A 14,258-nucleotide genomic window follows, 5' to 3' on the forward strand; every position below is an offset into this window, starting at 1 on the left:
GACATAAAGACTATTTTATGTAATCTATCCAGAAGTCTCTGTTGGCACCACAGGAGCACATCATTAGTTTACAAACTTGCAACACAACATTTTTATTCCTGTTTTCATACATTTCTGCTGAAGAAAATCTTCAAACTGTTAGTAGGCTGAATATATATCAAATGGACAAATACTGATACGTTTAACTGTGTATTTAAATATACAAGGTAGTGGTACAGCTTGTTCCTGAAAATGTACAAATGAGGACAGGCTAGAAAAGTGCAACTTCATATAAGCAACTGCACTGTGTAATTTTTCCTCTTGTTTTTTTTTCAAACTAGAGATTACAATGCAATCTAAATAGCCCTAAGTATTCCCAAAGAGCTACTGTGTGTTGGATAAAGGCTAAGTAATCCCTGCAGTGTCAGGGGGTTACTGTTCAGCTGTCGGAGATCATGAGATGATATCTCAGCACTCATAAAACTGAGGATTCAAAACACAGGCGCAGGCGTGGAAGTGCGGATCACTATGGCAGCCTTGGAAGTGATCCGAAAGGAACATCAACACCCTGGAGGCCAAAATGACACGACCGAGTCAACGTTTACAACTTTTGGTCAAGACTGAACCCAGTGTGTAGGGACAATGCGCATGGAAACACTGATGTAAATACAGCCCTAGCTTCACATTTGGCTCATTCCCAAAATACACAAGGCTCCAAAAATCTCTGGGGTATCTTCTCTTAAACATTTTAAATGTGTTCTGTATAGAAGGGGTAACATCCTGAATGAGCTCTTTCCTAGAACTCTTCATAACATGTCAACCCATTTAGTAAGGCACAGTGAGGGAAGTGTAGGGATTTATTTTAGGGTGCACAATTCAATTCAGAAGCGCGAAGGGTGATTGGGCCCTGGGACTCGAAGGTGGCTCCAGTGGCACCTCTGGCCGAATGCTCACATGGTGGTTTCTTCCCATTCGAGCTCAACGTCACCTGTAACATAAAGTCACATGTCACAGGAGGGAACTGAAGTCAACAGCTCAAAAGATTTAAATATCTCCCGGCAAAAATATAAGTGTACATGGATTTGGTTTAGAGAGAAATGAAAGACTTTTTATGTGTGCCAACCAAGCTTCCGAAGCACTTCCAGCAGGCGGTTATTAGTGAAGCAGTGCTCCTGCTCTAGGTGGTCAGCTAGTGACCTGACGGACTCGGCCTCTGTTTACCTTCCATGGCGTCCAGAGAGTCCATCTTCTGAAGTGCTGCGTAGTTCACAAAGCAGACGGGCGGGTTCCCTCCTTTACTTGATAAGAGATCCAGAACACACTGATGTAAAAAGATGTACTGGGCCTGGACGCCAGAGAAAGCGTGGTTAGAAATGGTGGGGGTGGAGCCTTTTCTTTGGGGGGGGGGGCTCTACAGCTACACTGCAAAGTGGTACTGAATTCAGCAAATATTTAATGGCTAAACAGAGGCACAGAATTTACCAGGGGCATAAATGATTTTCTGTCATATCAAATACAAGGTTTACTAAATCCTGTGGCTTTCTGTAGCTTCCAGGTTTGTTTGTTTTTTTTAAATACTCGTCACTAAATTCCAAGTGTGCATATGTTCTTTCTTGCTGTGATTATAAAAAGTGGCAAATCACAGTATTTAAATTTTTTGAGTTTCCTTTTTCTTGTTAGGCATAATTGAGTAATTTTTCCTATAAATACTTTTCTCGCTAGAATGGCTATTGGAATGCAGAGGATACATTTCCTTTCAAAAGCTGTGAGTGAGCATGTCTACACACACAGCACGTTTGAAATATGTTCACTGGTTCTGTTAATCACCCAATATTTGGCCTACTGAATATCAAAGATCTGGTTTTTATTCGTAAATACATGGCGGTGGACCACTGACATAGCCAAGGACCCCTAACATTTCATCTGAGGTTTGGATTAAATTTTTTGCCATCTGGGTTCTTGACGTTTATTCAGTATCATTCAGTCACCTGTTCGCATTTCTGGGTTTGGACTTTCCCAGAGGCAGTTAAGTTTACAGTCCAAGAAAAGCACCCTCATGTTTACATAGAGAAAGTATCTGAAGTTAAAGGACTATAACCAGGTTTTTAAGATAGACACACACGCACACACACACAGATTGATGACTGCTTTAAATAGAATGTCCTAAGACCATCCTAAGAGATTCTATTCATATCTATTGCTCCTGTACCTCAAAACGTTTCTGAAACTTCTCTGTTGAAACTGTCCTCAGGAATTGTTGGTCATTATCAGGAATACCTATTTCTTCATGGCTTACAAACTGTTTCCACAAGCATCTCCTCACCGGAATGTCAATTCTATGAGGACAGAGCCCTGTCTCATTCACGGCTATATTCCCGTTGCCCGTAACAGTGCCTGGAATGTCGTAGTTGCGTAATAAATGTTTGTTGACTTCGCCTCATGTAATTCTCACAGTTAGCTGATCTTTACTATTTAAGGACAGGCTTGCCCTGGACAACGTCCAGAAGTCATTAGGGATCAAGCTGCATGAGTCAGTTTGGTAAGAAACTAAGGGTTGTTATAAGTAATAGCAATCCTGTTGAAGTTGCTAGCGAATTTCTTCTCAAGCGAATTCCAGAAGAGTATTTTAAAATATCCATCACACAGTGAACATTACTGGCAGAAATATATGGACTAAATATGATTTATTTGAAAACCACAATCATGTAAACTTGAGTTCTGGTATTAAAACTCTCACTCTCTTTCTCTCTCTCTCTCACACACACACACACACACACGCACACGCATGCACGCACGCACTTGAATCTGAAGTCACACTTGATATGTGAAACCTCTGACTGTCCCGATCTCATCTTCTCCACTGGAAAGAATGATGGGTGTAAACGCCGCCAGCAGGGCAGGCTGAGCTCCACGGGCGGCACTGCATTTTCCAAGGTCCCTCTGCCATGGTGTGTTATTGCCAAAAAGGCAGCAAAGAGTTCGATTCCAGCTTCTACCCTAGATAGTCAGGTTACCTTAAGAATTAAACATTTCTGATGTTCAGTTTCTTCACGCGGGGGATCAGAAAAGCTATGCTATGAGATTTAAAGCCCATCATATACACATGGCTGGTAAAAGAACTAGGCACCAAAAATACATTATTCTTTTTGCTTCTACCTTGAGTTTCTATCAGTCAATTTTCAGGAACCAGAGCAGGAAAGCGATTCATCCAGGTTAGCCTTTGTTTGAGGCAGCCGTCGTATCTCAGGGTATCATCTCACTGCAGAGTATTCTTTCAGCGTTCTCTCAGCTCGCTGGGGGCTGCTATGAATGTGTTTGTGTAGATAGGAAAAAAGCTCTGAGTTCTCTCTAGGCTCTGGGCCATGCCCCTTGGTGTCTCTGAGTGGTGATATATCGCTGAGGTTCCTACTCCCTGCCCCTGGCTGCTGGCGTCTGTGCTGAGACAGCATCCTTCACAGAAACTGGAATCGGTCTCGAATGCAATAGAAGAAAATAAGAAACCACTCTTGTGCAAGGCAATGCTGGTTTGCAAGGCCTGGAGCCAAGGTGTGGTCATTTTCCTTTTTTTCCATCACGGTGAAAAGGCAGTGAAGAGCATAGCTGCTGGTTATGAAGCCAGGTGAAAGACAGCTCGGGAGAAGCAGGTTTTAAGCAAGGATGGAATCCAGCCCGCTCTTGTCAGACGTTTAGTGCATGCTAGACAGTTACTGCAGACTTGAAACTGTAGATATTTTCTCTGATTTAAGACTGACAATGAGCTTGTGAAATGCATAACACAGCTATTTTCCAAAAGAGAAACAGCTCGTTTAAAGAGGTTATTTAATTAACAAAGTTACGAAGCCAGCAGTTAGCAGGGCTGGAGTCTGAACTCACTTCTCTGACTCCAAAATTCACGTGCTTTCCATTCCTCTAGCCAACCTACAGCATTTTCCTCTGGCTGGTTAATCAGGTATAATGTATGAAGTTTAGAGCATATGCTGAGTGCTAAATCACGTGAAGTTACTCACAGCACTTTTTTTTTTTTTTTTTTTGGTCTTTTCTAGGGCTGCACCTGCGGCATGTGGAGGTTTCCAAGCTTGGGGTCTAATCGGAGCTATAGCCTACACCACATCACAGCCACAGCAACGCGGGATCCGAGCCATGTCTGCAACCTACACCACAGCTCACAGCAACACCGGATCCTTAACCCACTGAGTGAGGACAGGGATTGAACCCGCAACCTCATGGATCCTAGTCAAATTCGTTAACCACTGCGCCACAACGGGAACTCCTCTTCACAGCACTCTTGAACACACTCTTCACTAGGTTTGATTCCATAAAGATGCAGAGCATGACAAAATGTTTTCAACTTTTTCAACTTTTATTATTTGAAAAGATTCTAGAAAGAAATAATACCCCAACCATATCCACCCTTTAACCTATCCAAGAGCACCAACCAGTTTTGATCAATGCCAAGAGCATTGATCACTAGTGCATGTATGTATACCCAGTGACAGGGGAGGAAGTCGTTAGCTATTTATCCTTATTCTCAACAAAAAAGAAAATAATTTGACTCAGTAATCGCTAACGGTTGTACCGACATCGCCTTTATAAGACTCCTGCGTAAGAACCACCTACAAAATTTGCCAGGCCCACTACACAGTGAGTTCCTGTCCTCAAAAGTTATTAAAGATTTTCAAAACAGGGACAGCAAACAAGTGCAGGGCCCTTTTGAGCATGGGGATTTGTGAGGCTGTATAGGTTGCCCAGCCATGAAGCCAAACCTGGCTACAAGTTTAGTCCATTTCTGAAGTTTCATTAAGGGAAGAGTGATGCTTCACTCATGCATCCCCTTTCAGCATATGAGGGGATGCGTATGGTCCTGTTTTACCAAACCATAAGCGAAGTGGTTTAAAAAGATTCCCACAAAGAGACCGTGGAAGGAAGACACGTATCATGCAAGCACAAATGAATGACAAGAAAAGTACAGGGCTGACATTTTTCATACTCCTAGAATAATCATCTCACAGCCATACTGTGAGGTGAAATCAACCATGTAATCAGGCCTGACAATAAGACCCGTTTTTTACAACTTATAAATAATTTAAATTATGTATTGAAGACACTGTTGAAACAGAATTATCTCTGTTAAGTATATATTTTATTTTTTGAAAATACCTGATGATAATGTGAGGCCATCACTATTAGCAAGGTTATCGAAATTGCTCATTTGACCTTTATATCATTTTTTAATTCCTTATTTTATGAATGTCTTATGATTTACAAAATCGTACAATCTACATTTAAAAAAAAATATATATATATGTATTGGACTTGAATGCGCAAACATTTTTCATGAAAGGGATGTGCATTCTGAACAGCTTAGATGTCTCTGGTCTAGAGCAGCATCTTCCTAAGGACGTTCATGTGCCATGATACAGCATTGTAGGTTCTGGGGTCAAAAAAAGTTCAAGGATTTCACAGTCATATAAGTTTGGGTAAAACTGTCTAAGAGCTCTGCATTTTTAATTGTCTGCACATTTTAGCAAGGAACCTGTTTCCTCACAGCTTTAACCACTGTAAGCCACTTGTCCTTTCTAGTAGGCACCCTGGAAAATATAATTACAGCAGATCTTTACTTACTGTGAGAAAAATGTATTCATGTAGTATAAAAATATCAGTACAAAACTATTATAGGATCGTCTTGCGTATTATAGTTAGACCTGGGCTTGAAATCTGGCTCTGATGCTTATTAATAGTATAACCTTGGAATATCACTTAGATTCTTAGAACATCTGCTTCCCTGCCTCACAAATAAAGAATTAAATAAGATACTACATGTAAAGGATGTAGGAGAGTACTTGAAACCTGCTAGACACTCAACAGAAGGTGGTTTTTAGTTTTAATGCCATTATACTATGCAGTTTTTTAATGACAAAAAAATCTATATATTTTATAAATATTTTTACTTTCACACCCAGACAACAGAACAGAAACCTCCCAGTTGGTTGATGATATACACTATAACAAACACTATTATGACTGATATGCAAAGCGGATAAATAGGGACAAGTGAAATACATAGAGCTTCGTAGCAGTTAATACTGTAAACTTTCCCCAGTCACACCTTGGAGCACGTTTACAGAGTAAATGGAGTTGATTCATTTCCTAAGCTTTCAAAACTTCCCAAATGCTAAAGACAAGTCTACCTTGTGAATTATCTTCTGTGTGCCTCTCAGTCTCGTGCTGAAGGATGCCTGGGGCGTGTGGGCTCAGCGCCCTCCCCAAGGCCCCACCCACGCCCCTGGAGGATGATAATGTGGGAAAGGAGAGGGTCTGCTTTGCAAACCGAGTACACATCCACACGCCTACCCAGATCACCGCCACTAAGACCTCCCCTGCAGAAATTCCAGAGCCGACACTGCTTGCACGCTTAGGTAGCTTACCAGGTTTTGCACCATGCACATTCTTTCACTTCTCAGTTCGGCTACTAATCCATATATATCCACAAAATCGTGATCATTTATATGTTGTGTTAAGTGGTCCAGAGCAATAAACACTCCAGTTCTTCCAACTCCAGCACTGCAGGAAAATGCAAGCACATGTAAATTATTCAGCAAAAGGCTGCCCATGTTGATGGTTATAAAGAGAATAAACTATGATAGCAGTAATTTCTAAATAGTGTCTTTTCTTATTTGGAGGTAGATTTTCGTTGGAGTTTCTTTGGATTTATGTTGTTCCCAAGACTGTTTAGACAGAGCAAGATGAGTATCATTAATACTCTACCAAACAGTTGAGTTTTCTTAACCAGTTGAACTTTTCCTCTCCTGTCGTATTATTTTAAGAGGTGTAATTGGAGAAGTGTAGAGATTTTTAAAAATCGTTGAAAATTCTTAACACCAGAAACTTTGTATTGAATATATTTTTAGTTACCAGTAGGAATGCTAAACATGAATAATGCCAACTCTTTAGCTCATATAGCATATCCTCCATGTCATATTGATAATGACTCTTCTGTGTTCTTCTCACTTTCCGTAGAATTTTTTTTTTTTTTTGCTTTTGCTTCCTATAGACAATAAAATTGGGAACTAATTTTTTTTTAAGAAATTAGTTTTATACTAAAGGACAGGTATGTACTATGTGATAAATGTGACACAATTTATTCAGAAATTTCAGTTAAAAAAACTAAGACTCCTAGGTACTTAAATGTTTAATATAGGAAGTAAACCTGAAAAAAAGAGACCTTTGAAAGGCCACCTAGTCTTATGAATGTCACTGTGAACAACACAAAACTGCCATTTGTAGGTTAAAAAATTGTCAACTATCTCCAATTCTTATGACTCAACCTAAGAGATAGCATTGCATCATAAATCCAATTACGATAACACATAAACCCCAATAGAGTAATCAGTCATTACATTATTCAATACATTTTAGGTGTCAGACACTGTTCTAGGCATCTGGGGTAAAACAATACGACGTCCCTAAATTTATGGAGCTTATATTCTAGAGGAGGGAGAATGGCAGTACACACAAAAAGTAAAGGCACAGAATATGCCCAGTGGCAATAAGGTGCCATGAGGAAAGGTAAATTAAGGAGACGAAAGGTTGCTAGGGTAGGATGATAGGGTCATCAGAGAAAGCTTCTCTGACAACGTGATGTTTGAAAAGAAACTTGAATGGGGTTAGGGAGAGCCCCTTGTGGATATCTGGGAGGGGAGTCCTGCTGCCAGAGGAAGCCAGAAGAGGACAGATCAGAGCGGCAGGGTGTTCAGAGAAAAGCAAGGAGACCAGGGTGGGGAGAGTGCGTGGAGCAATGAAGGGGGCAGGGGGCAGAGTATTTTGCTGTTCCATTGGATGTGGAAGGTGAGAGGAAGCAGAGAGTCAGTTTCTGGACCTAGAGAGTGGACTTGCTGTCTACCAGGATGGCGATGAGAAGAAAGGAATGAGTTTGGAGATGGACTCAGGTGTTCTGTTGTGGACACATAAGATTTTCAGAATTTTGTGACCATTTAGGTTGTCATGTAGAATTGGAATTAGATGTATAAGTCTAAAGTCAAGGTAAGAAGTTGGAATCGGAGGTAATCATTTAGTAGACAGTTTTAAAATATTTAAAGATGAGTGTTAATATAAGCATACTTTTTTCGGGTTTCTTATCTGTTTAAGTCAATCACAAAGAAGGAGACTACTCTTTTTGAAGCTACATGAGAGAAGCTACTTTTCTTTTTTAATGGATTTTAAAATCCACTGTTTTAATCCTGTGGCAGTGTGTATGCAAAATGCGGAGAAGCTGAAGGCAACGTCCATTAAAGGTTTCAATCATCAGTGATGCCAGCTCAAAAATCAATCCCTGACTTGAGAAGCAAACTGCTACTCTATACTAGATACTAGTATGTTAAAATTTGTATGTGTATAGAGGGAAAATGGAGCTGGGAAGAGAAGAATGAGCCTTTTACTTTTTATGCTATAAGCTTTTTAAATGTAAAAAGATATCTCATAATGAGTAAGCATTTATGTATTACTCTTACATTTTAAACATATAAAATAAATATTCCTGGAAAATGTAGCCTCATTTAAATTACATGTTGAGTTTTTTTCCTCTAAATAAAATTTTAAATGTGGATGGATAAATATTTTCTTACATATTTAACCACATTAATTATAGTATACTCCTGTAGGGAAAATTATCCATCAGCTGTTGGAATTATAATAGTTATTGTTACTGTGGTTAAAGTATATTGTTACTTAAATTTGTTATTGTAGCAAAAGACATAACACAAAATTTAGCAATTTAACCTTATTTAGGTGCACAATTCGGTAGCATTAAGCTCATTCACAGTCCTGTGTAACCATCACCACTTCTGTTTCCAGAACATTTTCATGATCCCAAATAGAAACTCTATAGTCCTTAAATAGTAACTGTCAGTTTCTCTTTCTCCAAAGCCCCAGCAACCGCAATTCTACTTTCTGCCTCTATGAATTTACCTCTTTTAGGTACCTTATATAGGTGGTATCATAAAACAGTATGTCCTCACCCACTTTTTCTCTAATTTACAAACTATAGCAGTTGAAGAGACTCAAGTTGAGTATGATTTAGATATATTATGTTACAAATTATAAATTATATCAGCATGCCCAGAAGTCTGAATTCTGCATAAGTAACTGTGAGTTTTATTTCTTTGAGGAAGGGGGCATGTATTAATATTTCAGTGGAATAAAATACCAGTGAAAATAAAGAAAAGTCTTAATGTATAGTCATAATTCTATTTATTATGTTCAAAGAGCTAGGTGAAAGAAAAACATTAAGTTTGCAAAAGTTTGGAATCATGCTTGGGTCAGTTAATTTCATAACTTTAAAGTTTATTTTATTTTGTTTATTATTTGCAACTCAAATCTAGAAATTTGCTTTTACCAAAAAAGTTTAAATTAGTATAGCAAACAAATAACATGTGAAATAATGAAGGATCAGGTGTTTATTCATAAAATTATATATACCCACACTCATTCACATCAATAATGATTTGCAGGTTTTTGTCGTTGTTGTTGTTGTTTGTAATTTTAAGGCCTTCAAGAGGTATAATCCAGTCAAGAGTTCAGGAAAATTTCAGACCCAGTCATTCATTTTATCTTTGCCACCTAACTTTTATGTAGCTACATCTTGATCTGTAATAACCCATAAAATATCTGCAAACTAAACGCTAGACTGAATCTATATTAACATTCTGTCAGATAATAATCAATGGTGTCATGATAATAAAAAGGTCACGTTGAGTTTAAATACCATTTCCAGTGTTTCATAAAAAGTTCTAAAAATGTCTCTTACCTGCAGTGAACAACCATAGGGGTGGTGTCATGCGCTCTGCTCGCTCGAACCAGCTTCACGAAGTGAACTAGAGCAGCACTGCTTTCAGGTACCCCATGTTCAGGCCAAGCTGTAAAATTACACTGTCGAATGGCCATGCAGTCCCCATGCTGGACAAATGAGAGATTATCTAAGTATCGAAATGAAGTTTGAGGATAGCTGACTTCCCAGCGTTTCGAGGTGGTCTTTTAAAATGCCTCTTGAGCAAACAGAAGAAACTGTGTTTTCATGATTTCCTATAAGGGAGGTCATCTTCTACTGCTACCGTTAAAAAGTTGCCTTTCAGTATGAATGCACCCATGAGAAGGCTTGCCGACAGATGCTAATGTAGGGATTTACATTCAGATGTAATGTAACGCCAGTGCCAGAAGACTAGATTTTGAACAATTTTGACCTAACCGCTTAAACAGATGCACTAATTATTCAAAACACAGGCACTGAGTATCTGATAATATCAGAAAGTATAAAGATCCTTGTATCATTTTCTGCATGTATAGGCATTTTTATTATATAAGCGGGAGCCTATCCTACTTCTTATGTACCCGTTCTGGATTAAATAGAAAAGACAGTTAGGCTGTAGATAGAGACACGAGATTTGGGAAATTCCTGTTTTAAGTCAAACATTACAGTTTCTGCAAAAAATAAGATAAACAGTGATCTAGTTGTTTCCTTTGTCCACTAAGAATTTAGTTCTTAGTTAATAAATGGTTAATAAAAACTTTATCTAATTTGGAATTAAACACAGTGACAGACATTGAAGACAGATGCCAATTCAAAACTTCTATTTAGAAGATAATAGAAACGCAGTACTAAATATGGAGTACTCAAGGAATACCTCTAGAAATTAGTTTCAGTTTAGACATTTAGAACATTCATATTTTCTATCATGTTTGATTTCTCCTATTTTTTTTACCCGTTCAATTTTCAGATCTCTGATGGTCCAGTCTATCTGAACATCCTCCATTAGCTTTGTAATCACTATATCGCCAAAGACAGTAACTGGTTTATTGTCCTCTGGCCAATACTGATGGCATCTGATCTGTATTCAGAGAAAATCACCAGTCATAAGCAATGTTATGATGAGGTATATAATAGATACAAAGATGTAGATAGATATAATAAATATATATCTCACTGTGGCCACTACTAAGTTTAAACTGCCCTATAGATGTCCAAGTCATTGGTGACTCAAGTATTAGCTGGAATTGTCACACATATATTAACACAATTATAAAATAACATTCTGCAAAAAGATTTTCAAATAACTTACCCGTCCTTTTTCAAAACACTGTGTTAGCATAACTAATGTTTTTGCTCTAGTTTCCCACACCATTCTCCAAAAATCCCCAACTGTTCCTGGTAATGGACCTTGAGTAGCAATAAATTCATTTGGACATAAGTAGCCCTGGAATGATATGATTATAACATTGCATCAGTATTTACACACATACACATATATATATAGTATTTTTTTAGTTTTTGAGCAACACACAGAAGATATACTAGTGGTAAGATGACCACTTCTTTTAAAATACTGTATATTTTTGAATACTAAATAGTATTAGATACTTAAATTTTCCAACATTAATTTTAACAGTGTGATATACTGTACAACTAAGTTTCTAAAATTTATTTCTGATTTTGGAAAAAACAATAAAGACTAGATAATAATAATAATACCACTTTATGGCAGACAAATATGCGAAGCCTCTTATTAATATTTCGTTTAATTAGTTTCTTATAAAAACTTTGTGAATTAATACCATTATTATCCTTATAATACAAATGAAGATACTGAAGCTGAAAAATATGAAGTAATTTGCTGAGGGTCTCATAGTTGGAAAGATAGTCTGAGTCCAGAGCCAGCTCTTACTCACTCCACTAAGTTACTGTCACCTGTTTATGGATTGTGCAGAAGTTTCCTGCTCTTCCTCTAAGAAATTAGTTACCTATGTAAACTATGGCATTAGTATGTATTCTCCAGACCTCCAAACCAAGAGTAATCTGGAGATAGTAAGGAGGTTCATTTAACTAACATAGGGCCTGAGATTGCCTCAACCCTACTATGACAAGTTTTTTGGTGGTTGTTTTGTTTTTTGTTTGTTTGTTTGCTTTTTAGGGCCACAACCGCGGCATATGGAGATTCCCAGGCTAGGGGTTGAATCAGAGCTGTAGCCACTGGCCTACGCCACAGCCACAGCCATGCCAGAACCGAGCTGCAACTGTGACCTATACCACAGCTCCAGCAACACTGGATCCTTAACCCACTGGGCAAGGTCAGGGATTGAACCCACAACCTCATGGATACTAGTTGGATTCATCTCCACTGCGCCACAACGGGAACTCCTGACAGTTCTACATATTTTATCAAATTGTCCTAAAACTTGGTCCATTCACCTAGAATGTAAGCATGACACTTGAGTGGTATCTGTGGATTTTTCTTAAAGTTACTGTAAAAATAAAAAAATAGTTATAGAATTAAAATTATTCTAAGCATCAAAATATTTTAGGGAATGGGGATTAAAGGTGAATTTTATTTTTAATTTGGAATTGTCTCAGTAGCCAGACAATATAGTATTACACAAAAATAATATACATTTGAAAGTTCAAGGAGCTCTAAAACCAAATCCAACCAGTTTGTTCTACTTTAAAGAATAATGAGCCACTTTAGGTGATTTTGCCAAATCACCGTGCTAGCCAGTGACAGTTTCTGGGATAAAATCTAATTTCTTAAACTATATGCCAAAGCATTTCTTTGTTTCCAGTCTTAGTTGAAATACTTGAGGATGTAATTATTTTACATTTGTTAAGTTTTTTTAGGTTAAAAAGTAATATATAGTCAATGTAGATTATTTGAAAAATTCAGAAAATTATATAAGAGAATGTGGAATTAGTCTGTAATGTCATTTCCAGAATGAAGCACTGTTGAGTACCAGGCACTGTTCTACCATCTGAGGATTCATCACTGACCAAAAAAACCACTAAAATTCCTATACTCATTTATCTTATATTCTAATTAGAGGAAAGATATGTTGTCTATTAGTAAGTCTATTAAATAAACAATTTACATAGAGTTTTATAAGTAAAAAGAGCTATGAGAGGGAGTTTTCAGAAAATAGAGTATTCAGAAAAGACACTGGTGAAATCTCAGGAAAGACTTAAAGAAGGGAGTAAGCCCTTCAAGTTTGGATGAAAAGTGTTCCAGGTAGAAAGAAAGTCAAGTGTAACAGCCTTAAAGGAGAGGTGTGTCTGGAATGTTCTAAGAACAGCAAGTGTCTGGGGTGGGGTGAGAGAGTAATAAAAGATGGCATCGGAAAGAACAAGGGACAGAGGACAATGGTGCTTGAGATCCCAGAAGAGGCAGTTGTAAGAATTTGGGTTTCGTTCTGAATGATGTGGAAAGCCCTTATAGAGAGTGTAGGATTTAAGAGTTTCACCCTGGCTTCTGTAAAACCAGCCTCTAGGGGTTTAAAGGAGAAAAGAGAGTCTGAAGGAGTTAGCTTATTGCAATAATCAACTAAGGGTGTTACTTTGGGTGATAGCGATGGGGAGTGTGAGCAGTGCTAAGATCTGGATTTATTCTGAGGGCGGAGCCAAGAGAATTTGCTGATGGATTGGATGACAAATAGAAGAGTCAATAATGATTCCTGATGAACCTGAGGAAGACTTCAGGATGAGCCCATTTAGAAGGAAAATCAAAACTTCGTAGTGGATATTTTGAACTGGAAATCCCTATTGGATATTCAGATGGGAATATCATGAAGGCAGTTGGGTGTATGAGTTTGGACTTTGGAAATAAGTCCAAACTACAGACATAATTTGAAAGTAGTCAGCAGTTAGAACTTATGTAAAAATCACAAGTATGGTTGAGATTATCAGGGAAACGAATTTGGAAAGAAACAGTAAATTCAAGGATTGGGCTCTAGATAATTTCAGTGCTCCTGGCGGCCAAGGAGATAAGAGAAACCCATTGACACCGAGATAAAATAGTCAAAGTTGTAAACAGAAAATTGAGAGAATGGTGTCCTGGAAGCCAAACGAAGGGACTGTTTCAAAGGTGAGGACAGGTAATTGTAACTGATCAATTTATAAAGAGCATTGATTAAACTTAAATATATAAATGTCTATTTGCATCATTCTACAAATCAAAGTAAAACTTCTACACGCTATAGAGTTTAGGCTATAATGGAAATTGGTAAGCATAAGCTTTCACTAAAATCTTTAGAAGTACATTTTCAGGGAAATTGTTATTTGATGAATAATAAAATGTGTTATCACGATAGTAAATTTATGTGGTTTTCTTCACTGCAGATATAAAGTTTCAACACAAAAATAGGGTGAAATTCAAAGGCTGTCCTAACTCCTACAAACCCCTTGTAAGTCCCCCCCCCATTAAGAAATCTTAAATTCTCTCCTTATTCATTCCTTTCACAGTAAG

At 37.9% G+C, this 14,258-nt stretch overlaps 1 protein-coding gene across 1 annotated transcript in view; it reads right to left on the reverse strand.

The window, feature by feature from the left end:
* Window positions 1-818: 818 nt before the first annotated feature.
* Window positions 819-14,258, reverse strand: part of PTPRQ (protein tyrosine phosphatase receptor type Q) — a 213,112-nt gene continuing 199,672 nt past the window's right edge. Inside the window, exons 40-45 of the mRNA XM_047785804.1 lie at window positions 11,091-11,225; window positions 10,734-10,859; window positions 9,782-9,930; window positions 6,405-6,540; window positions 1,201-1,324; window positions 819-967 (exon numbers count right to left, since the gene is read on the reverse strand). Coding sequence (XP_047641760.1) covers window positions 930-967; window positions 1,201-1,324; window positions 6,405-6,540; window positions 9,782-9,930; window positions 10,734-10,859; window positions 11,091-11,225 — 708 coding nt within the window. The 3' untranslated portion in view covers window positions 819-929. The remainder of the gene's footprint in view (window positions 968-1,200; window positions 1,325-6,404; window positions 6,541-9,781; window positions 9,931-10,733; window positions 10,860-11,090; window positions 11,226-14,258) is intronic.

Source organism: Phacochoerus africanus, chromosome 7, assembly GCF_016906955.1.
Source record: "Phacochoerus africanus isolate WHEZ1 chromosome 7, ROS_Pafr_v1, whole genome shotgun sequence".
In the NCBI taxonomy this organism is placed as follows: Eukaryota; Metazoa; Chordata; class Mammalia; order Artiodactyla; family Suidae; genus Phacochoerus; species Phacochoerus africanus.